This window comes from Bubalus kerabau, chromosome 3 (genome assembly GCF_029407905.1).
Source record: "Bubalus kerabau isolate K-KA32 ecotype Philippines breed swamp buffalo chromosome 3, PCC_UOA_SB_1v2, whole genome shotgun sequence".
Classification (NCBI taxonomy): domain Eukaryota; kingdom Metazoa; phylum Chordata; class Mammalia; order Artiodactyla; family Bovidae; genus Bubalus; species Bubalus kerabau.
The window spans coordinates 183,214,944-183,239,973 of record NC_073626.1 but is presented as its reverse complement, the minus strand read 5'-3'; the positions used below and the strand labels follow the sequence as shown (position 1 = coordinate 183,239,973).

At 52.9% G+C, this 25,030-nt stretch overlaps 1 protein-coding gene and 1 long non-coding RNA gene across 2 annotated transcripts; one reads left to right on the top strand and one right to left on the bottom strand.

Annotated features, from left to right (window-relative positions):
- Window positions 1-1,046: 1,046 nt before the first annotated feature.
- E2F2 (E2F transcription factor 2) lies at window positions 1,047-23,847 on the bottom strand. The gene is made up of 7 exons (XM_055574176.1): window positions 23,596-23,847; window positions 18,245-18,350; window positions 15,470-15,689; window positions 14,737-14,895; window positions 12,974-13,088; window positions 10,976-11,165; window positions 1,047-4,283 (listed from the first exon to the last, which is right to left on the bottom strand). The coding sequence occupies exons 1-7, from the start codon at window positions 23,845-23,847 to the stop codon at window positions 4,021-4,023; spliced, it is 1,305 nt and encodes a 434-aa protein (XP_055430151.1). The 3' UTR covers window positions 1,047-4,020.
- LOC129647067 (uncharacterized) lies at window positions 15,430-21,554 on the top strand. Its single transcript, XR_008712258.1, has 4 exons — window positions 15,430-15,618; window positions 17,559-17,607; window positions 17,892-18,012; window positions 20,299-21,554. It is a non-coding gene; the product is annotated as an uncharacterized LOC129647067 (long non-coding RNA).
- Window positions 23,848-25,030: the final 1,183 nt, after the last annotated feature.

Below are 25,030 nucleotides of genomic sequence, written 5' to 3'. Positions count from 1 at the left end.
GTCAGTTGGAAGTTGAAAATGGACGTTCACACCAAGTAAAGGGGTATTTCATCTTGAGGGCAGAGGAGCCACCCATTAAGCAGTGAGTGACGTGATGAGAGCTGTGTTTTAGACAGATATCTCTGGGGTTTCCTCTGGCGGTCCAGTGGTTAAGACTCTGCCTTTCAATGAAGGGGGCAAGAGTTCAGTCTCTGATCAGGGAATTAAGATCCCATATGCTGCATGGGGCCGGAGAAGGCAATGGAACCCCACTCCAGTAATCTTGCCTGGAAAATCCCATGGATGGAGGAGGCTGGTAGGCTGCAGTCCACGGGGTCACGAAGAGTCGGACACAACTGAGCAACTTCACTTTCACTTTTCACTTTCATGCATTGGAGAAGGAAATGGCAACCCACTCCAGTATTCTTGCCTGGAGAATCCCAGGGACGGGGAGCCTAGTAGGCTGCCGTCTCTGGGGTTGCACAGTCGGACACGACTGAAGCGACAGCAGCAGCAGCATGCTGCATGGGGCAGCCAAAAAATAGATAAAAATAAAAAAATTTAGGACTTCTCTGAATTAGTGGAGGGGCATAGTTTGTCAAACTTTGCCTGCATTAGAATCACCTAGAGGGCTCATTAAGACAGACTCAAAGTCCCACTCTCTGAGTTTCTTCTTACTCAGAAGGTCTAAGGTGGGGCCTGAGAGTACACATTTCTTACAAGTTCCCAGGGAATGCTGGTTTGAGGGCCACACTTTGAGAGCCACTGACACAGAGGATGGGATGGAGAATGGGTAGCAGTGAGAGTATTGAGGAAGCTGCTGAAATAGCTCAGGTGAGAGGTGGTGGAGGCAGCACAGGGCGGGGGCTCACATTTTAGATCTGGGTGCTGCAAACTTTGTCTTAGTGGGGACATTTCAGGCATGGTAATAAGCCAGTGGAGAATAGGGAGGCTGTTGTGGGGGGCTGGATCAGCCAGTTGGTCAGAAAAAGTCCCCACCCCCGACCTGGGATGACCAGACCCACCCTTGGTAATGACCTGCAGAAAGCACAAGAGACAAGCGGCTGAGGTTTGTCATTTAATGCCCAATCATCACAATATGAGGAGGTTTTACACGGTGCTCGTCAAGGCAGGACCAGAAACCAGGCTGGAGGTAAGTGACCCGCATGGAATCCCAGCACAGGGACCAGGTTCCCTCTAGACACTGGTGTCACGTCCAAGGCTCCACCCAGGAGCCAGCAGGCTGGCCGGGTTTCTGCTCATCGAGGGCCCCAAGGATGAGGCAGGGACTTCAGGACACAGTGACGAGAACCAGAAAGTTGCTTGCAAACAACCCCAGAAGGCTTTCATTTCAAATGCTTTAAGCCACACAATGCTCGGACACAGGAACACCCAAACTCTTTCACTAAAAACTAAACACAGCACAGAACTGAGACTGAACACCTGGAAAGGAGAAATGAAGTCAAAACCACACAACAGCCAGTTTGAATGCGCTGCACCTTCTTCCTCTTCTTCCCTGTGGCCGCGCTGCTCAGACCACAGTGTGGCCGTGGAGAAGGGAGGCTACGCTGGTTTTAAGAAATGTCTTCAAATCTCCGAACAACTCTACCAGACGACTTAATGCTACTGGGTTCCCAGCAGCCCCTGCGCCTTAGATGCCCCTGGGGGCACAAGTGACGGGGGGTGCTGCCAGAGGGACTGGGAAATTTCCTGGCAGAAATAAAGTACCTCAGAAAGAAACTGGCTTTTCTTCTACCCTGGTTTTAAAGTTTATTGGGCCCCTAAAGGGAATTCCACTCAAAATGCTTTTTAATGCACTTGATGGAACTTGGGAGGTTTCAGGCGTCACTGGCAAGAAAGAGGCACAAACTTGTTTCCTGCATGGAACCCGAAGCTTAGCCCGGGTGGTCCAGGCCCTGGGCCAGGCCGGGTGTGGAGGGGTGGGGATGGGAAGGGGCAGGGGCAGCTGCTCTAGATACAGGCCATGGGCCCAAGGGGCAGCCCCTCTATCTGGCCCTGTGGCTAGACTTTTGGGGAATGAGCTTCAATTCTGGCTGGACTTAGCCGTAAGATTCATTCCTGGTGGGTCCTTGCAGCCTCTTCTCCTTTTTTCTCTGATTTAATTCTAGGAGAAAGCTCCAGCCAGCACCCCAGGCTTGGAAGGCAAAGGTCTCCACCCTCAGAGATGGCACGTGGCTAAACCACCTCACAACAGCCATGCTACCTCCAGCCCCACACGCTCCAAACCAGGTCCCAGGAATGACCCTCTTTCCTCCACCCAAGGGCCCAGGGGGAGTCCCTTGGCCCTGGGCATGTTGAGCTTCCAAACTGCCTTTTGCTGAGACCCCTGTGAGTATCAGGAGAGGGGAGACGAAACACACCTCTGTAAAAGGCAAACAATTAGCCCTGTTATAGACTGGGGCAGCTGGGACCATTCCTGAGAGGGTGCCGACTTGAGGACCAGGAAGCTGAGCTGATGACAAGGCCTGACTGTCCCCAGCTGGGCATTAGCTCACATCGGACCCCAACCCCAAAGAATCCCACCTTCCAAACTTCAGATGCCAGTAGGTCAGCTCGGGAGCAACCCCACTGAGCCAACTTCATATTTGAAACCAACTTAATGCTACAAACTTAAAAAACAAAAAAAGTGCTGCCCTGCTGCGCCCCTGAGGAAACCTAGCTGCCCGAGGGTGGGTAGTGGGTCTCAGACCACCACCACCCCGGGCTGCCTCTCTCCAGAAGGCACAGCCTGGCTTCGGCCCAGAGCACCCCCACCCCGAGTTGAGTGGGGAGGAGAGCTGATTCCTTGCTACCCAGCTGGGCTATATGGACAACGTGGGATGGTCCAACCTCTGGGGGATGGGGAGGAGGTCAAAAGACCAGCTTATTAATAGGACCCCAAGCCTGAAGAGGTAATCTGAGCACATCTCCCCATTGGTTAGCTGCCAATGTCTGGTCTGCAATGAAGACCCTTCCCTGTCACCCTTTCAACATCCTGTGACAAAAGGAACCAATGTGCCATCAAGCCATGGTCACTTCTGTCCCTAGGTGGGTCTGTGTGAGAGCTGGGGGCAAGGGGAGGTCCTTAAAGAATCACCCCCTTCAACGAATGCGGCAAAAAAAAAAAATGCTTCCTGGGACGGGGAGGCCCATACCAGCAGCTGCCATACCAGCAGCTACAGCAAGAGGTACTTTCTGGCAGTTTCTTCCTTTAATCTCACCCTTGTCTACAGTGAGGCTGCCTCTGCCTCCCAGGTCTTCAGTGTTAAACAGCCCCCCATCCCAGTGAGAGGCAACCACAGAGCAAAGGTGTCTAAAGCAACATCCCCTGCTTCCATGTTCCTGCCCGTTTTCCCAGGAGCTCTTCTGGGCTTGAGCCCGTGGGAACCCCAGCTCTGGGACAGAGAACAGGAATCCAGCGGCTCCCTCTTGCTGGAGTGAGGAGGCCGAAGTGCAATTGGCGTTCCAGAAGACTGGACAGGCCCCCAGGCCCAGCCCACCGTGTTGGGGGCAGTTGGGGATTTGGCCTGGGCCCCTGGAAGCCCCAGCCTGCCCTTGGACAGCAGACGGCGCTGGGCCTGTCTGAGGAGCAGTCTTACTAGAAACTAGAACCACCTCCCTGCTAAAACTCAGGGAGAGCAGACAAACAGAACTCAACCTGCAATAAATACAAAGGCATTAAGTGCTTCTCGATAAACTGAGGGTCATAGTGGCCCCTCAAAAAGGCAGTCACCAGGCCTCTCCTTAGACCCAGTCCCCTCCTCTGGAGCCCTTCAGGCAAGAGGTCAGAGATCAGGAGACTTACTAGGCCTTCCCAGGCCCAGCTTCCACGAGGAAGGACAAGGCCCCACCCCTGCTGGGCTCCTACCCTGTATCCTCCACCTCCCCCAGGACAGTGTCGACTGGCAGGTGGGTAGGAAAGGAAAGGGGAGGGGGGAGCCCTTCCACCCCGAGGGCAGCACCTCATATCTCACGTCCTGTGAGGAGGTAGAAACGAGCCGGGCTGCCCCGGGTGGGGCGGGGGGTGCAGGCAGTGCCAATTCAGTTAATCAGCAGGTCCCCGAGATCGTAGGTGTCAAAGAGGTCGCTGATGCCCTCCCCGCTGTCCAGGCCCCACAGGTAGTCATCCTGGTCTAAGGGCGGGGAGAAGCTGATCAGAGGGGAGCTGCAGGGCAGCGTCGGGGACAGGAACTGGTCCTCCGTCTGCTGCAGCAGCGGGTGCGGCAGCTCCAGCATGTTCTCCGTGGCCTCCAGGGGGACAAGGGGTGGCGGGGGCGGCGGCGGGACCTGCGGGGACGTCAGTGCTGGCTCTGCAGACAGACAGATAGACAGGGTTATGCCTGGTCCCCCCAAAGCCACCGGTCAGACCTCTGGGAACAAAAACTGCCTCCAGTTCCCTGGGCGGCTATGCACCCTGCACGTCTCTCCTATCCTGGCCCTCGCCCGACGGCACAGGACACCTCCCTTTCCCACCGCAGCTCCAGCAGCACCACCCCCCTTCACCTGCACTCTGTCCCCTCCCCTCTCCTGTCTCCACACACGCCCCCAGCTTCTGCCCCCAACCCTCCCCACTTTCACCATCAAGGCCCGCACCTGTGAAGTCATTCACTGTTCTCTGTTTTTCTGTATCATCAACCCCTCTCACTCTCCTAGGTCTTTCCTGTCGACGCACAGACATCCTTTAATAACTCTTATCTTTAAAGAGCATTCCTTCTCTGACCTCATGACTCTCTCCAATTACCAGCCCATTATACTGCTCCCTTTCGCAGTGAAGTTTCTCAAGAGTTACCCATGGGACTTTCCTGGTGGTCCAGTGTCTAAGACACTGTGCTCCAGATGCGGGGTGCTGGGGTTCAACCCCCGGTCAGGGAACTAGATCTTACATGCCGCAACTAAGTTTACATGTTGCAACTAAAGATCTCAGACCTGGTGCGGCCAAAAAAAAAAGAGTTTCCTGTGTTCACTCCCTACTTCCCCACCACTGTTGATGCTTCAGCCCACTCCAGCCTGGGGTCTGTCCCCACCACGCCACTGAGCCAGTGCCCTCTGTGTTGCTAAATCCAGTGTCGGTTCTCTGACCTCATCCTATTTGACCTTCCAGCAGAATCGCACACAGTCATTCACAACCTTCTGGAAACATGTTCTTCCCTTGACTTCAGAGGTACTAGATTCTCCTGCTTTTCTTCCTACCGCTTTGGCTTCTTCTCCTTGATCCCCTTTCCTCTTCCCAATTTCTAAACCCTGAAGCCCAGAGGCTCCATCCTCTGATTCTTCTCTCCTTTGGTTTCACTCCTCCCCAGGTAATCTCAGCCAGCCCATGGCTTTATACCCGTCTCCAGACCTACTGCTCCCAAGTAGACACCTCCAGCCTGGCCCCCACTGCCAGGCTCTGGGCTACTGCTTCATATCTACTTGGTGTCTAAACGACATCAGAGCTCAGCATGTCAAAACCACACTCCTGGTTTAGTTTAGTTGCTCAGTCATGTCTGACTCTTTGCAACCCGTGGACTGCAGCACGCCAGGCCTCCCTGTCCATCACCAACTCCTGGAGTTTATTTAAACTCATGTCCATTGAGTCGGTGATGCCATCCAACCACCTCATCCTTTGTCATCCCCTTCTCCTCCCGCCTTCAATCTTTCCCAGCATCAGGGTCTTTTCCAGTGAGTCAGTTCTTCACATCAGGTGGCCAAAGTATAGGAGTTTCAGCTTCATCTTCAGTCATTCCAGTGAATATTCAGGACTGATTTACTTTAGGATAGACTAGTTGGATCTCGCAACCCACTGCAGTGTTCTTCCCTGGAGAATCCCAGGGATGGGGGAGCCTAATGGGCTGCCATCTATGGGGTCGCACAGAGTCGGACACGACTGAAGTGACTTAGCAGCAGCAGCAGCAGTCAAGGGACTCTCATGAGTCTTCAACACCACAGTTTAAAGGCATAAATTCTTTGGCGCTCAGCTTTCTTTATAGTCCAACTCCCCAAATCTCGGTCTTCCCCCATGATATTCAAAGAACCCCCACCCACTTAGTTGGGCTTCCCTGATAGCTCAGTTGGTAAAGAATCTGCCTGCAATGCAGGAGGCATGGGTTTGATCCCTAGGTTGGGAAGATCCCCTGGAGAAGGGAAAAGGCTACCCATTCCGGTATTCTGGCCTGGAGAATTCCGTGGACTATAGTCCATGGGGTCGCAAAGAGTCAGACACGACTGAGTGACTTTTACTTTCAGCTACTTAGTTGGGCTTAGGCCAAAAGGCCCAAGAATCATCTGAAATCCTGCCATTTCCCCCGAATCTAACCCAGCAGCAAGTCTGGTCATCTCCACAACCAAGTCAACCCTCCAAGCTGCCCACTGGCTCTTCAGTCCTGCTGCTGTGGTCTGGGGCTCACCCCCTCATCTCTCACTCAGGCCCCTGCCAGAGCCGCCTCACCAGTCTTCTTGCTTCAACTCTTGGCCCTCAGTCTATGCTCTGACTTAAAAATGGCTTAGAGGGACTTCCCTGCTGGTCTAGTGGTTAAGAATCCACGCTTCCAAAGCACAGGGTCTGGGTTCAGTCCCTGCTCAGGGAACTAAGATCCCATATGCTGTGTGGTACCACCAAAAAGTTAAAAAAAAAAAAAAAAAAGAAGAATAAAATCCAAGTTCCCACCAGGACTGAGTAGGCTCTGTACAATCTGGTCCCTGCCTCCCTTTCTGTTCTCTCTCTGGCCTACCTCCCACAGCTCACGCCCACCTCTCCAGACACACCGGCCATCACCTCCTCTTCAGCATACCCAGCTCATTTCAACTTAGATGTAAGGAGGTGATTCCCTACACAGGCATGTGGAGCAGGGCACTGGAAATCCCCTGCCAAATATACCCTGACACCCAGAATCTCACCACCCGAATTGGTCCTTACCTTACCAATCAAGCATTGTTTTGAAAATACAACCATGCTGGTGTGCCAGACTGCCTGATCAACCTCCGAGCTAGGCAACTTCCCGGGTGGCCCAGAGGTTAAGAATCTGCCTTGCAAGGCAGGGGCTGCAGGTTTGACCCCTGGTTGGGGAACAAAGATCCCACATGACGGGGGGCAATTAAGCCCACACACAGCAACTACCGAGCCCGTGTGCTGCAATGAAAGATCTCGTATGATGCAACGAAGATCCTGCATGCCTCAACTAAGGCCTGATGCAGCCAAAGAAATATTTTTTAAAATGGGTAGACGGAAAATAAAATAAAATTCATGACAAATCCCTAGAATTACAAAAAACAAACAACACACACACACAAACCTCAAGCTAGCTGTATAATTGTGTGGGTAAATAACAGCATTCACAGGCCTCTGTTTCTTCGCCCCTAAAATGGGAATGATGATACCTGCCTCTGGTTGTTGAGAGGCTTAAATGCTAAGTGAAGCTAAAAAACAGCTGGTCTGCAGGCTGCCCTTCTGAAAAATAAAATAGATCCCGATTACCGAGGGCTTGCTTCCCAGGTGGCTCAGTGGTAAAGAATCCACCTGTCAATGCAGGAGATGCAGGTTCAATCCCTGGGTCAGAAAGAGCCCCCCCCAGGGGGAGGAAATGGCAATCCACTCCAGTATTCTTGCCTAGAGAACTCCATGGACAGAGGAGACTGGCGGGCTGCAGTCCACGGGGTCCCAAAGAGTTGCACATGACTGAGTGACTAAACAACTCCCACCAAGGGCTTAGCAGACCCAGCTCTCCTCTCAAGGAGAGGCCTGTTGCACCTCCTCAGACACTCAAGCAGCCCCAAGGGAGGTACTGTTATGATGTCTATTTACAGATGAGGAAATTGAAGCGCAAAGAAGCCCATCAAATGTAGTATTTGCATGAAAAATAAAAAAAAGTTTGTTTAGCACACTGTAGAGGCCTGCAGGTGTTAAGAGGCCTGGCTTAGGAGCAAGGAAAAGACTGGAGGCTCAGACTCTAGCCCCTCTCACCGGCTACAGGACCCGGCACCTCGGCTTTCCCACCCAGAAAAATAAGGACCCACCTCCCTGAGCTGTGGAAGCACTAACTGAGCTGTCACATGTGAGAGGTTCAACCCCAGGTCAGACTCCTCTCATCCATCCACCCACCCATCCATCCATCTATCCATTTCCTCTCTCTCTCTCCCTCTTTCTTTCTCTTGCTGTTTATTACATCCAGAAGAGACCTGCTCTTTGTAACATCTGTGCCTTCACTGCACCCTGAATGGCTTGTATCCACTTAAATATCTCCAAACCCATACACAGTAGGTGTTCAGTTCACATAAACTTTTAAAAAGTCACATTTACGCTGTATCCTCGCCTGAAATGCACCCAAACATCATAAGGGAGTTTTAGTGTCTCTGTTTTAGAAACATGGAAACAGAGGCTCAGAGGAGTTAAAACAGCTCTCCCACAGTCACCCTGTCATAGAAAGGGAAGCGCAGACTCAAACCCAAGCCTTCCAACTTCAGCTCAGGCACCCTCAGCCACATGTAGGTTTAAGTCAGAATGTCACAGCCTGGAGGGATGTTCAATGACCCCAGTTCCAACCCTCCCGTTACAGGTGAAGGAAACAAGGTCCCATTTCCCTGGTGGTTCCAGAACTGGGAAACCATCCCTTCCCAGGATGGGAACCTGGGTCCCAAGACTGCAGTGACTTCCTCTTTGGACCTGGCCCTTGGACCGCAGGATGACCCTGCTTCAAGCCAGAACATGGAGCGTGTGTGTGTGTGTGTATACCTTCTGGAAAACTTCTCCTCTTCTCAGCAGGGACATTGCTAAGAGGCCACGTGACAAGGGCGGAGGGGGCAGCAAGGGCACGGGCCCTGGCACAGAGCCAGCCCCTCCATGAGCTCTTCTGTAAACCTCTAATCCTTTGGGGCCTCAGGCTCTTGACTTGTACAAGTGAGGTGAAAGCCTCACCCTGGTTTCTGCATTCAGGTCCAGCACCCCTGCCCAAGGTCTCAGATGAAAACTGAAGGTTCTAACTCTGGGAGCCATGCGTATGTTGACAGTGGAGTGAAAAAGCAGAGCATCGGAGGAGGAGGGAAAACAGGGCGGGGCACCGGTCTGGACTGGGAGATAGGCGCTGGGAGGTGCCCAGAGGGACAGATGGCTGATGCAGGGAGAGCCTTGGTCCCCGGACCAGGCCAGGACACAGCAGAGATCCCTAGAGAAGAACTGGCAGTCTGGGCTCTTGTCTAAGCCCTGCTGCTATCTTGCTGTGTGACCATAGGAAAGTCACTTGCCCTCTCTGGGCTTCAGTTTATTTGTGTATAAGATGAAGCGTTGAGTTAAAACAGGGGTCAACAAGCTTCTATAAAGGGGCCAGATAGTATTTTAGGCTTTGCAGGATATGTAGGGTCTCTGCCACACACACATCACTTGCCCTACCCCGAACCCTCAACTCTTTAAAACTATGAAAACCATTCTCAGCTTATGGGTCACATAAAAACAGGTCAGATTTGGTCTGCAGGCAATAGTTTTGTTAACCCTTGAGTTAAAGAAATGGAATCCAATCTGTGTTCTGTAGATACCTGCTCCCATCCATGACACACACACAAAAAGCCTCTTCCAGGGGATTCCCTGGCAGTTAAGTGGTGAGGACTCAGAACTTTCACTGTCATGGTCTGGGTTCAATCCCTGGTCAGGGAACTAAGATCTCACAAGCCACACAGCCACAAAAAAAAAAAAAAAAAAAGCCTTTTCCACCAGACCAGTTCTAGCTCTGCATTTGTTTAAACACCAGGGTTCTATTTAGGGAAATTCTGTTGCTAAGAAAACAAAAAGGGCAAAATCCATTCGGAGGGACGGGCCTTGCAGAGGCTCCCATTTCTACTCCTACCCAACTCCCAGTCTCCCCAGGAAGCCCTCAGGGACTCTCCCACTTCCTTACTTCTTGGCAACAGCCTCATTCTACCTCCTGCCAGGCGTAGACAGCTTTTAGCTGTACCACCCACCTCCCAGCCACCGTCCTTCCTTGATTTGTTCTGTGCCTGGTGGAGAGATTCCAGGGCTATGAGTGTGGAGACCAAGGTTCAAGACACAACTCCACTGCCTTCCAGCTGGGAGGCCTTGGGCAGGTCACATCAGCTCTGTTTCAGTTTATTTATCTCTAAACTGGGAACAATAAAAGCCACCTCAAGAACTGATGTGAGGAGTTATGTGATAATGGATGTCCTTGATACATGGTTGTGGTTCGAAAAACCTTCGTTATTATCTCCTAAGAAAGTGTTAAGAACTTCCCTGGTGGTCTGGTGGCTAAGAATCCATCTGCCAATGCAGGAGAGTTCAATCCCTGGTCTGGGAAGATCCTACATGCCACAGAGCAATTAACCCCGTGCACCACAACTGAGTCCATTGTCGACCCTTCCTCAGAAAACCTACAGTTTCCATTTACTAAGGGCTGATTGAGTGTCAAGGAGCTTTGCTATTGGTTGTTACAGAAGTAGCAGGACTAACGGCAGAGACCACCATAATGATAATAGTAGGTAATTATTATTGTATTAATAATAATATTGCCAGTTATCGCCAGGCATTGTTCTAAATGCTTTACCTGTATACATATTTTTTGGCTGCACCTCGTGTATGCAGGATCTCAAGTCCCCCAACCAGGATTCAAACCTGTGTCCCCTGCATTGGAAGCTTGATGTTTTAACCACTGGATCACCAGCAAAGTCCCCGCCTTCCTTATATTTATTAACTCATTCAATTTTCACAACCTGTGAAGTAGATCCTATTAATCACTATGCCCAAGTTACAGATGAGGAGATTAAGACAAAGAAAGGTTAAGTAACTTGTCCAAGATCATACGGCTGGTAAGTGGAAGAGCTGGGATTTGAACGCAGGCCCTCCACTGCCCAGAGCAGCATCGGTCTCCCCGTTGCGACAAGGAACGTGTGTGTGCTTTATACAGTGTGCCGTGCAATGCACACACGTGGGTAGAAGGTAGGTGTCCCACAAACACTGATACGGAAGAGGAAGGCTTGAAGGCCGGTGCCCCTCCCCATCTCCTGTCCCTTGTCTCACCTGAGGATGAGGGTTCCGTGATCCCAGGGTCGCTGTTGCTGCTGAGCTGGGTGGAGTCAGGGCTGGGGCTGAGGGCGGAAGTGGAGGGGAGGAGCTCCTTGGCAGGACTGTGGGGCTCCTGCACCTCTTCTGGGCACAGGTAAACCTCGATGGGCCCCTGTGTGCTCTTCAGATGTATCTGCAGGTTCTCCTGCAGAAGGGAGAGAAGCCAGGTCATGGGTCTGGGCACCAGGGCACTTACTCATGGCTCAGCGTGTGTGGACGGACACACAAGGCTCTCAAAGTCCATGCGAGCTCGCAGCCCCTGAGCTGGGCACTGGGCCTGCCCCGTGTGGCCTGTGGCAGACATCTGTCTGGGCCCAAGACCTCCCCAACCCCTTCTTTTAGGGAGAAAGCTTTGATTTTCCTTAGAGAAACCACTCCTCCCCTATTCTCAGGCCTGAGCTGCTATCATAAAAGCTGTCTTTGCCACTGCAAGTGGAGAGCTGGCCTAGAGTATGGCAGAGTGAGAGATGGAGAGCGTGAAGCCAACTTGGAAGTCCCAGTTTGAGCACCTGAATCCAGCCTTGCCTGCAATCCCCAAATCTTCCCCTGGACCCGTCACTTGGTTCCCCCGGGGCGCCCCTCACTGAAGCAGGCTGGACGTGGTTTTCTGTTATTTATAACCGAGACTGATACTTGGCCTTCCCGCCCTTGCTTCCTGCCTGCCTCAAACAACATAAGCCACAACCGATAACACAGGTGCTGCTCCCGATGGCATTCGGGTGTCTGCGCCTGCGCCCAGGCAGCCCCTCTGCCTGCCCCTACTTCTCCTGGCAAAGACCCTATTCATTCTTTAGGACTCAGTTTACCTGTCATCACCTGTGGGCCCTTCCTCCAACTCTCCTTCCTCCAGGCCCTCAAAGCAAATGACAGCCTCACTGCTTGCTTGGCTGGCTCTTTTTCCCACTAAGTCCTGAGATTCTTCAAAGCGAGGGCAGGGCCCTTATTTATCTTAATGCTTTTCTGCTAAACAGATTATGTCCTGAGCCCTTTTTGGACTCTGGGTTGGGAGTACAACACGGGTGGAACATGGTTTTGTGGAGGTTACCCTCTAATAGAGGAAGCAGCACATAATTATGTAATCGCTGATACATCCTGGCCAACAGAGGTTAAATGTGATGGAGGACAGGTGGTTATGAAGCTGGGGCGTAATCAAGGAAGGCTTCCTGAGGAGGTGACGTTCACGTTTCGACCTGTAGGATGAACAGCCGTAAACCAGGCAGAGAGGGACTTCCCTGGTGGTCCAGTGGTTAAGAATCTGCTTTCCAGTGCAGGGAACGAGGGTTCAAGGAACCTGGTTGGGGAACTAAGAGCCCACGTGCCGCAGGGCAACTAAGCCCCTGTGCCCTAGAGCTCACTTGCTGCAACTGCCAAGCCCACGCGCTCTGGGGTCGGCGCCACAACTAGAGAGCCCGTGTGCTGCAACTAAAACCCAAATAGAAATAATGAGGCCGAGAGAGGGAAGAGCATTTCGGCTGGAGGGAACAGCATGTCAGAAAGTCTTGTACTGGGGTTGAGCTTAGCATGGTGTGGGAACCGCAAGCAGGTCAGTGTGGCCGAAGTAAAGACAGGTCAGGAGCAGCACGGAGAGGAGGTTGGAGGGGTCAGAGCTCAGACGGTCCCATAAGGTGTGTAAAGAATGCTGGCCTTCAACCTAGGAGAGCACGGTTAACATGGAAGGATTGTTGTGAGTACCGACAGCGCTGCGTGTGGGCGCACAGAACTCAGGGCTGGCGGGAGGCGGAGAGAAACCGGGAACAGAGAGATTTCTCAGGCCGGTGCCTGATGCCCTTGCCAACTTCTGCCTCTTCTGCCCCAGCTCGGAGACCATCAGTCTTGCCGTGGCCACCAGCATGGCCCTGGGAAGCGTGGGCCTGGGCAGTGCTGGGGAAAGAACCCGCAGGGCTGCCTGGAATGTCCCTAGCCCTGCCCTCCACCAAACGCTCCCCCTCTCACCTCACTCCTGTCAGGCACCTCCAGTCTCGTCTGCGGAGGGGCCTTGACCGCAATCACCGTCTGCTCCTTAAAGTTGCCCACAGCACGGATGTCCTGGTACGTCACGTAGGCCAGTGTAGGGGCACGGGAGTCAAGAGAAGTGACTGTTGGCTCGAAATTCAAATTCCCAGCCTGCCCAGAAGGGATCTAAACCCACCTCTCAAAACTTCTAACCATCTCCAAACTATAACCTGTTATTTTAATATCATAAGCTACATTGAATCCCTTGAGAAATAGGGGTATAAATCATTTTTTAAAAATCTGCCTTAGGGATTTCCCTGGCAGTCCAGTGGTTAAGACTGCACTTCAAATGCAGAGGGTGTGGGTTCGATCCCTGGTCAGGGAACTAAGATCCCACTTGCCACGTGGAGTGGCCAAAAAAAAATAAATAATGCTGCCTTATGTCAGCTTTTTACATAAAGGCTTCAACTGTTAAGCTAGATTATAAGCTCTGTCTTATTTCTTTATATTTCTCACAATGCCTCCCATCCTTCCAAAAATATAAGGTCAGATCCAAATGCCAATTAGATGGTCAAACCATTTGGGGAAAGTGTATGTAAAGCCATTGCAAAATTTATGTTCTCTGACCTCATTGACTCAATCCTAGAAATCTAACCCAGGGAAATAAGTAAAAAAACTCAGGAAAAGGTTCTATCTATATTCATTCACAATGTTGTTTTACAGACGCAGAAATCTAGAGCTGATCTCAAAGCCCGTTCTAGGCCTTGTCAACAAACCACAGTGGGCTGAGCAGGACATTCTCAAACCATTTAAAATATGAGGTTAAACCATATGAAACTGCTGTTTTTTATAGCTTAAAAAATGGTCCAATACCAATTTCAAGTGAATCAACCAAAATAATTAGGAAGGACGTATAACATAAAAACCACCTATGCTATGCTATGCTAAGTCACTTCAGTCGTGTCCGACTCTGTGGGACCCCAGAGATGGCAGCCCACCAGGCTCCCCGTCCCTGGGATTCTCCAGGCAAGAACACTGGAGTGGGTTGCCATTTCCTTCTCCAGTGCATGAAAGTGGAAAGTGAAAGTGAAGTCGCTCAGTCATGTCCGACTCCTAGCGACCCCATGGACTGCAGCCTACCAGGCCCCTCCATCCATGGGATTTTCCAGGCAAGAGTACTGGAGTGGGGTGCCATTGCCTTCTCCAAAACCACCTATGGTAATACACTAAGTGGAGAAAAAAAAGTGAAAGTGAAGTCGCTCAGTCATGTCCAACTCTTTGTGACCCCATGGGCTGTAGCCTACTCGGCTCCTTCATCCATGGGATTTTCTAGGCAAGAGTACTAGAGTGGGTTGCCATTTCCTTCTCCAGGGGATCTTCCTGACCTAGGGATCGAACCCAGCTCTCATGCATTGCAGACAGATGCTTTACCGTCTGAGCCACCAGGGAAGCCAAGTGGAGAAAAGTAGGATATATTAAAATGCTGTGTGCAGTAGGTACACGCTGCATTTACTTTTCTCTATATATTATGTTTTCTCCATTTTCCAGATTTATGGAAACATACTTGTCTTTTTTTTATCATGAGAAAGTAACTTCAATAGACCCAAGAGGAAAAACCACCAAGGAAGTCTTTCTTCGGTGATACGCCAGACACCTGGGGTGGATCGGCCCCTCCAGAGAGGTTCTGCACCAGCTCTGGGTGGTTACGAGCATGCCACAGGCCCCCTTCCCCCAGACTCCTTCTTCCCAACCAAGGAGGATATCTCTTGTTGGCCTTGTCCTCCGTCAGGTGCTTGAAGTTCAGAGAGCAGCTGTGGATGAGCTGGTCCAGGGCCTGCTCCATGTTCATCAGCTCCTTCAGCTCCTGCCCCAGCTGCTGCTGCTTCCCAGGCCGTGTGGGGTCTTCAAACAGTCCCCTGCCTCTGGGGACAGAACAGCCACCCCACCCAACAGTGTCAGTCTCAGTCTCCATCCAGGGACCCCCGCCCCAGGGCTGTTGCGCAAAGCTGCACAGGCGGTGCAGGCGAAACTCCAGGAAGAGGCTGTTCACAGGGTCTATGAAGGTGCCCTCTGGCTTGTAAAGATTAGTGGTCCTGCCTAGCTCCCAGGGAACTGCCAGGGATTGAAACTGCTCAGTATCGCAGAGGACTGTCCTAAGTTAGAAGAAGGCAATATTGGGACCCCTTGCTCAAAAAGATCTGGGGTGCTCTTAGCCTCTACATGCCCTGGATATCACTCTCTGCCCCCGCCATGCTCTCCTCGTTTTATTCTAGCATATACACCTGCTCTTCCATCCCCTTCTTAAATACATTGGCTTCACCCCCAGCATGTAAGCTCATTGGATGTTGCCCTGGGATTTCCCCAGCCAGCAACGTGTGCCCATTGGATGTTGCTCTCAGGCCCGCCTCCCACATAAGCAACCTGCGGCTGTTGCCCCGGCCCCGCCCACTGCACGTGCACTCATTGGTGCCTCCTGCCCCCGGCCCAGGCACTCACACCCACTGGATGTTGTTCTTGGCCTTCTTGCGGATGAGCTGGATGCCCTCCAGCACGTTGGTGATGTCGTAGATGCGCCGCTTCTGCACGTCCAGCACTTCAGCAGCCCAGTTTAGGTCCAGAACCCCATCCTCAGACTCACTCAGGAGGTAAATGAATTTCTTGGTGAGCAGCCCCAGCGATGTGTCATAGCGAGTCTTTTCTCCGGGGGACTTGGGGGCTGAGGAGGAAAGGGGCTCAGTCACTGCTCAGAGAGGAGCCCTGGGGACCTTCCTCCATTGACCTGAAGCCACTAAGTCCCACCCTTCACATGAGCACCCACTTCCCAGTTTACAGAGTACTGGGAGGGTGGTCATTCACCACCATTGTTCAAACAGGGAATCTGATAAACTAGAGAGGCAAAGTGACTTGCTTCAGGTTTCACAATCATGGAGGCGTTATCATGGCTGGAAACCAATTATTCTAACTCTTGGTTCACACCTTTCCACCAAAGCTCAGGGCAGCCATACAACCACCACCACCAACAACAAATGCTTACTGTGTGTAGGTCACTGTTCTAGGCACTTCCCATATACAACAAATTTAATCCTTACAACACCCTATAGGTTTGATGTGGAAGCATCCCCATTTCACAGAATACTGAGGCACAGACAGAAAGTAATTTGCTCAACTCCCTCAACTAGAAAGTGGCCGAGTTGGCACTTAAATCCAGGCAGCCTGGCTCCAGAAGTCTCCCTTCCTGCTACTGCTAAGTCACTTCAGTCGTGTCCGACTCTGTGGGACCCCAGAGACGGCAGCCCACCAGGCTCCCCCGTCCCTGGGATTCTCCAGGCAAGAACACTGGAGTGGGTTGCCATTTCCTTCTCCAATGCATGAAAGTGGAAAGTGAAAGTGAAGTCGCTCAGTCGTGTCCGACTCCTAGCGACCCCATGGACTGCAGCCTACCAGGCTCCTCCGTCCATGGGATTTTCAAGGCAAGAGTACTGGAGTGGGGTGCCATTGCCTTCTCCAAAACCACCTATGGTAATACACTAAGTGGAGAAAAAAAAAAGTGAAAGTGAAGTCGCTCAGTCATGTCCAACTCTTTGTGACCCCATAGACTGCAGCCTACCAGGCTCCTCCATCCATGGGATTTTCCAGGCAGGAGTACTGGAGTGGGGTGCTTAACCCTAACCCTTCCCAACCACTGCCCAATCCTACCAGTTATGTCAGGAATTTGGAATTAGGGTAGGAAGAAAAGGACAAGAACATGTTTATAGACTTGCTTTTTTTTTCTTTCAGTTTTGAGATATAATTGACATCCAGCACTGTATAAGTGTAGACTTGCCTTTTCTTTCTATGTGTCATCCGGTGATTATCTGACAGGAATCAGTCCTGTTATGTCACATGCAGCAGGTTCATGAAAAAGGTCCCTTTCTTAATGAGGTCGATGTCACAAGACCACACCTCAGCTGCAGTGTCTTAAACCACAAGAAGACTTTTGCAATCTAGTGACTTGCAAGTCATATAGCAAGTTAGTGGCTAAACTAGTTCTGGGAAATGAGTTTTAGAGAGTCTCAGATTCCTCTAGAAGGGGACTTTAGAACCCCTTAATATATAGATCCAACCAGTCCATCCTAAAGGAGATCAGTCCTGGGTGTTCATTGGAAGGACTGATGCTGAAGCTGAAACTCCAGTATTTTGGCCACCTCATGTGAACAGTTGACTCATTGGAAAAGACCCTGATGCTGGGAGGGATTGGGGGCAGGAGGAGAAGGGGACAACAGAGGATGAGATGGCTGGATGGCATCACCAACTCAATGGACATGAGTCTGAGTGAACTCCGGGAGTTGGTGTTGGACAGGGAGGCCTGGCGTGCTGTGATTCATGGGGTCGCAGAGTCGGACACGACTGAGCGACTGAACTGAACTGAACTGAAATGAATATATAGATAACAGTATTTGGCACACAGACAGCTTTGTCAATTTTTGCATCCAAGACAGACATTACTAATTGATTGGGATCCTTCAATGAAGAGCTCTGGGAAGCCTCTACTAGTCAACTGAGAGCAAACTTACTATTCCTGATCTAGCTGTGCCTTGTTTTACAGATGATACGGCTAAGGAGTGACCAGTCATGTCAGAGCCCTGCCCAGACCTGTAAGTTCCAGACCCTCCATCTTCCAACCCACTCACATACCTTTTTTTATTAGGTCTCAGTTCCCCCAAATTAGTGTTAATACAATTGCTTAAACTCCCTTTCAAACCAGGATGGTGCTCAGTCACTCAGTCATGTCTGACTCTTTGCAACCCTGAGGACTGTAGCCTGCCAGGCTCCTCAGTCCATGGAATTCTCCAGGCAAGAATACTGGAGTAGGTTGCCATGCCCTCCTCCAGGAGATCTTCCTGACCCAGGGACTGAACCCACGTCTCCTGTATTGCAGGTGGATTCTTTACTGCTGAGACACCCTTGGAAACCCCTCAAACCAGAATATTGACTGAAAATATCAAGAGGCAGAAACTGGCTTCTGGCCCTGACTCCACTGACTAGCAGTTTGACCTTGGGTAAGTCACTGAAGCTCTGGGTCTCCAGCTGCCTCATCAGTAAAAGGGGGATAATCAACCTGCCTGCCAGGATCCAGTAAGAAGGTACAGGACACTGCTTTGTAAACCAGGAAGTGCGCTAGGAATATCACTCCTAGTGACTTGGCCTGGGCTGCTGCCCTCTGGCCCTCCCCACTCCACCTTGTCTCCAAGCCTGCCCTTAAATAATACCCCATCGGCGTGGGTATCTTACTTTTGGGGCTGGGGAGGCCATCCACTCTAATGCACTTCCCCTTGGGAGTCCGGAATTCAGGGACCGTGGGCCTCCCGATCCCCTCCAGGTCCAGCTTCCTTTTGGCCTTGGGGAGAGAGAGGAGAGAGAGGCAGAGTTTGAGAAGCATTCCTGCTTTAGCCTTTCCCCGACCTGGGGCCAAAGCCCTAAGGCCGCCAGCAGCCTAAGGCCTCCTGCCTCAGTTTACCACCAATCCTGGGTGAAAAAAAATCACTGTACCTGGTAAGGAAATATCAGTGACTTGAAAAGTAAGCTTTCAGGAGAAGGAAGTCCTATTGCTGAGGGGCCCACCACACTCCCCTCTTCCGAGGCCCAGGCCCTCAAAGCTACCAAAGCCAGTGTGAGTTCTAATGCAGGGTTCCTTAATAAGAAGCCCCAAGGTCACTTCTGCATCCATCTCTCCACCCCCTCCCGGGATGATACAGGGAGGAAGGAATGGGTGGGGCCTACCCCACATCAGGCTGGGGAGAGCCCCCCTTCTCCCTTGCAGAAGCAGCTGGCCCAGGCAGACCGAGTGCCCATCACAGCCTCACAGCTGGCCCTTTATCAGGGTGGGGCTGGGCATCCGCCCAGGCTCAGGGAACTTCCTGGCTCAGTGCCACACCCCAGGGAGGTGCCCACATGGGGAAGAAGTGCAAACATCCCCCCACCCCCATGTTTGGGCTCCAGCTCAAGGGCCCTGGGAGCCTCCTGAATAGACTCTATTTGCCATTCTTTCTTTGCCGAGAGGGGCAGACAATGAATCCTTCCCGTGTCTTAAGGACAAGCAGCTGAGGTCCCCCCTGCTCCCCCCTCCCTGTTCCCGCCAAGCTTGGGAAACACCTGCTGGGGAAATCAAACCACAGACCCATCTGCTGCTCTCCACCCCACTGCCGCCGGCCTCAATTACGCCCAGAAGCAGTGCTGGCCCGGAAGGGGCCTCTCTCCTCGCGAGGGCTGGGCAGAGGCAGGGTTGGGGCACTGGGGCACAGGTCAGAGATACGGACTTGGGTCTCCCCACTCCTTCACAGGCTCACTGTGTGACTTGGGAAACGCTCCACATTTAGGAGCCCGTTTCCTCCTCATAAAATGAGGTAGACGATACCTACCACCGGGGCTGTCCTAAAGCTTCAAGGAGACAGATAACCTTTGTAAAGCGCTCAGCACTCAGTAGGGGTTCAGGCTAATCTCAGCTTCTTCTTTGACAAACTATTCTGGGGGTCACTGAACCCATTTCCTTCCTCTCCCTTTCCCCCAGTCACCTAGACACCCCTACCCTAGCTAAGACAGAGAGACCTATTTTAACCTTTGGTGGTGAGGTCATGCTCAACAGGTCTGAGACTTCTAACCGCTGCTGAGCACAGCTGGGCTGACAGGTGTGGGAGGTGATGATGGCTCTTGCTGCTGTCAGCTCCCTTCCCCCTTCTCATGCCTCCTCCAGGAAGTCCTCCTGGACTGATCTGGGGAGCCCCATTCCTTGGTTTGAGGAGCTTGGTTGGAGGAGATTCTCCTCTCCTCCACCCCCACCCAGACCTGGACATGATCCAAATACCACACCTCTCTGCTTATTCGAATCTCTTGTTGAAGTCTCTCTGGAATATTCCTTTTCTAACCTCCCAGCTGGGAAGATGCTAGATTCTAGGGACGGTGACCTGCTCTAGTCCCATCTTGTCTATAGAAAAAGTCCTAATCATTCACTGAGACCTTCTACCTGCCTTAGACCAAGTCCCAGCATTCATCACCTCTCTGAATCTTTTCCATACAGCAAATCCCCATTTTACAGCTGAAGAAACTGAGACCTGGTGAGTCCAGGGTAAGGAGAGGAAGGGAAGTCAGGCTGAGTTCTACCTGAGACAGAGATGGTGCCCAGAGTCTCCCCACCCCCACTCGCCTCCCCCACCCAAAGAAACCAGCCTCTGCTGAGTTCACAGAACATGACCTGCAGAGCGAGGAGGGGAGGGCCTTGAACGGAGTGCCTGTGTGGGGCCTATCGCATGCTCACTAGCCCTAACTCATTATGGCAATCTCTCTTCCAGAAGGAGAAGTGGAGACTCAGAGAGGTTAAGCCATGTGCCCAAGGCCACACAGACAGGACAGCCAGAGTTTGAACCCAGGTCTGTCTGACTCCAAAGCCATGGACCAGACTGCTCAGCTCCATCCCATACACATTGCCCAAGAACCTACTGAAATTCAAGTCAAGACCTGGCTGTGTTCACCTACCCCCATCACTACTTCACACACACACACACCGGTCCCTTCCCTTTTCTTCCTCCCCTTCACCCTTATCCTGCACTCTCAGGGTCCATAAGCAGCAAACTGTGAGTATGTCTCGCTGACACCTTTGAGACTGCCCAGAGAAAAGTCAGCACAGATGCGCCTGAGCCCGGAGAACAGAAGCGGCAGAGGACAAGCCCAGGAGGATGAGGACCGAGAAGAGGCTGAGCGCAGGCCTTGGAGCCCGAGCCACCTGGGTCCCCATCCGGGCAGACCTCCTGAGCTCCACCGGCAGAATGGGGATGCCTGCTCATCCCCTGTCATCGAGGATCCCGTGAGAGGGCAGCAAAGGGCTTGCTTATACCGCGGAGCTGTGATCGCTAACCAGGGGCGACAGCAATGGGAGGGCTCAGAGGTGAGCTCAAAAGCATCGGGGATGTACCTCAGAGCAAAGGCCAGCTGGGCTCCAACCTGACCCTCTTAGGCAGCCCCTCTGACTTAACCTAAAGGCCTGGTTAAGATTCCAGTCCACACTGGCAACCCCACAGGAGAAGAACAAAGTTCCTGGCTCGGGCAGCCCTAGAGGTAAGAGGGCCAGTGATGCCAGACACCACCCCCAACAGGTGAGGTAACCCAGGCTTAGAGGAGGGGAGGTGACTTGCCCAAAATCACACGGGGCATAGAGCCACGTCTCTCCTGAGTCCCAAGTCCTAAGTTAGACAGTGCGGATAGGAGCTGGTGTTAAGAAGCTGAGAGCTTTGCGTCCAGATCCCCCCTAGCCTCCCTACGCCTACATTTCCTCATCTGACCCAGTAGGGTCAGTAGGGGTGCTCATTAAAATGCTCATTTTCTTTCCTGATTCTCAGAGAAAATTTGGAAAATACAGACAAATGAAAAGCAAAGGAGAAGTCTGCAGGATCCCACCCTTTCCCCAGGCTCTGGCAGTGTGACCCCAGGTGAGGCCATGTGCCTGGCTGGAGCCGGATCAACCCACAGGTGGTAGAAGAGCTCTAGCCAGGGAGCGAGGAGACCCAGGTGCCCGCCTTCTTTCTGCCACTGATCTTGTTTTGCCATCTCTGAGCAGTGCCTAAGGTCCCTTTAAACAGCAGCTCCCCAACAAATCCTGCCTCACCCTGCACTTTGCAGCCTGGCCACAAAGCAAGTGGCCACACCCAGGGTTGGGGTTGGAGCTGCTCCTGGTCACACCCTGTGAAAATGAGCAAACGGGGGGCCGCGGTCTGCCCACAAGGCTTTGGGACACCAGGCAGCCGGGGAATGACAGGAGAGGGGGCTCTGGGCCCCGGAGGCCTTTAGGGTGACCTGAGGCAAAAAGACGCTCCCATGTCTTGGCTTAGGACCTGGACAAGTGACTTCACCACTCAGCTTCGTTTCCTCATCTGTGAGATGCCTCATCCCAGGCATCTTGACCAAGATAACGAATGTGAAGAGTGCCAAGCAGTGCCTGGCACATGAGAGGCATTCAGTAAAAGAGCCATTCTTGCTGTGATCACTGAGCCCCTCCGGGAGGGAGGTGCAGACAGATGCACTCAGCTCCTCTGGGAGGCAAGCGGTTCAAAACCACAGCTGTTACTAAAACTCTGCCGGGTCCCCTGAAAGCAGCTGGCCAGAGGAGAGACTGGGCCCGCCACTGAGCCCCTCCCTGGGGGCACCCAGCTCCTAAGTCAGACAGTACTGGAGAAAGTCAAGCAGAGAAGAGACTGTATCTCCCTAATAACTTCAGACAGATTACATCCCCTTTCCAAGCCTCAGTTTCCCCCTGCAACATAGAGCTGCTAACACCATCTACTTCCTAGGGTACAAAACTGTTTCAGATTGTAAAATACTGATCAAGAGATAGATGCAAAACTCCTGGTTATCCTTGAGTGCTTGACCTGTAAAAATAGGGAAAGTACTCCTGCCTCCTTCCTCCTAATTGGAAAGAATGTACAAGAAGGGGCTCTGAAAGTTTAAAGCCTTGATCATAAGCAAAGCAGGATTCCAGAAGCAGGAAGTGGAGGCTCTGCCTGCAGCCTGGGAGCCTAAGCCTGCAGACTGACACAGGTCTGATCAGTGCCTCTAGATCAGAGGCACTGGGGCAGAGGGAGTTATGTTTCTGTACTTGAACTTGATTCACCTCTCTCAAGAAAGTAACCTACAACACCACCATCTTCCCTCCCGGATCCTGCTTCCAAAACCCTGGACCTTGAGCTGAGAGAGAACTGAGGTGAATTAGTCCCACAGCTACCCCCCCCCCCCACACACACACAGATTTTAAAGACAAGGAAAATGAAGCCCAGACTCCGGCTGACTTGTTCAAGGACACACAGTGAATTAGTGGCAATCAGGATGAGAAACCAGGCTCCCCAACTACCACCCCCACTCCCCAGGGCTCTTCCCACTCTATCCCCACCCTATAGTTGTTTCATTTTGCATGGGCTCCAGGAATTCCACTCCCACAAAACACACCCTGTGCCTGGTGCCACCACACTTTGGGCCCTCCCTGGCAACGGGCCTGGGGGTTTGAGAAAGGAACACTCCATCTGCAAAGGAACCTCAGAGGGCTGCCCCAACCTTGCACCTGCCACTGGCTGGCTGGGACAGAAGACTGGCCCTGGGGGTGGGGGGTGGGGGTGGTACCTAGTGCAGATAATTGGGAAAGAGTTGGCTGGATGGTAAATTGAGTCTCAGCCCAGCTGGATCTGAGAGACCTCCTCCTGTTTTAAAGCCCCCACGGTATCCCCAGGCTCAGTGCTTGGACAATAGCAGGTGCCAAGTACTGGTTTCTGAACCAAACAATGAATGAATGAATCACAGCAAACTGATTCCAGAGATTTCCCCAAGGTCGCACGGTGCGTGGATTAGGTCTCCACACTCCTGTTCCAGTGTTCTTTCTATTCCACTCCAGTGGATAAGCTCATTTCATCCCAAGTCTGAAAAGGAAAGACTCTTCTCCTTAGATATTGGGGCAATGGGTTGTTCTGGAAGCTGAAAGCAACCCTTCTGCCTCCCCAGACTCACTTACACTAGGTCCCAGGCACCCCTCCCGCCTTTCCCACACCCGTAAAAGTAGAGAGCGAAGCGTTGGGTGTGGGTGGGTAGGTTGGGGTCCCCAGCATTACCGGCAGCCGGCCAGCCGGCACGCATCGCACAGCTTGACCCTCCGGTCCGTGGGGGGTGGCGTCGAGGCAGGTGCCGGGCGCCGCAGCGGGAGGCACAGTCTGCGGGTACAGCTGGGTGTAGTAGGTGGTGGTGGTCGGGCAGAGCTGGGGGCTGCTGAGGCCCGGCGACCACAGCTCCGTGGGGCTCATCGCGGGCAGCCCCTTTGGGGGTGGCCCGGCTGCCGGAGCCAGGGCGCGAGGCCCCCGCAGCATGGCGAGCGCAGCGCCCCCCTTTTCAGCCAGGCCTGGCGCGCCCGCCGGCACCTGCGGGCTTCGGAGCCCGCGGCGGCTCACACCGCCCGCGGCATGGCGCGGAGGCCAGGCAGGGCCGGACCCTCCTCTCCTGGCCCGCAGCCGAGCCGGGCAGCGCTTGGAGATCGCCGCTTGGAGATCGCCCGGCGCCGCCGGCAGCGGCGGCTGCGGCAGGGCCAGGGGCTGCCCCGCCCCTGGGGCGCTGGCGACCTGCGAGGGCCCCGCGCCCCCGAAGGCTTCAGCCCCTGGGGTCCGGCGCGCTCCGGGGAGGGGGTCTCTGGGATGCCCACGGGCTCGGCAGAAACAGCGACGCACTCAGATGGGGGAGGGGGACCGATCGCACCGACTCCTTCTCGTCTCGATCTGAAGTCCCTGAGTCTTTCTCTGCTGCTTTCCCCCCCACCTTTTTTTTTTTTTTTTTTTTTTTAGCGCGAAACTGCGTGCCGCGAAATTCGGATCTCCCGCGGAAAATGCCGGGCTCCGATTGGTCGCTGCTACAGGCACAGGCTCCACCCCCCGGAAGGACCAGTCCCTCGAGGTGGTGGTTGCAACACAAGCTTGATGCTTAAAGGGGCCGCCGTACCTGCTGTCGCCCGGTGCTCTCCCGCTCTGGCAGCCCGAGAAACAGACCCGGAGGGTGGTTCCCAGACAGCAGAGGCAACCATGCCCTGAGGACTGGGTCCGAATACCCAGGGGGTGGAGGGGATCTTTTGACGTTGAGTCTCTGGCCTGAACCCAAACCCAGGGGTACGTTGCCGGAGCTGCAAGCCTTTTGTTAGTTTACATTATAGCTCAGCTAACGCTAACGTAGAGGTATTTATATCCTTTTCCCCGCTGAAATGAAAGCCAGAAAAGTCTACTCTTTCTTGGCACGGGGCGGGGTGGGGGTGGGGAGAGGGCGACTGACGGAGACTAAGGTTTATACCTCTTTATAGGGGAATCCTAACATCTATCGGATGAGATGGATGACATCACCGACTCAATGGGCATGAGTTTGAGTAGGCTCCAGGAGTTGGTGATGGACAGGGAGGCCTGGCGTGCTGCAGTCCATGGGGTCGCAAAGAGTCAGACACGACTGAGCAACTGAACTGAACATCTATGGACGGCCACAGCATGCCTAGCACCCTGCTAGATGATTGCTTTA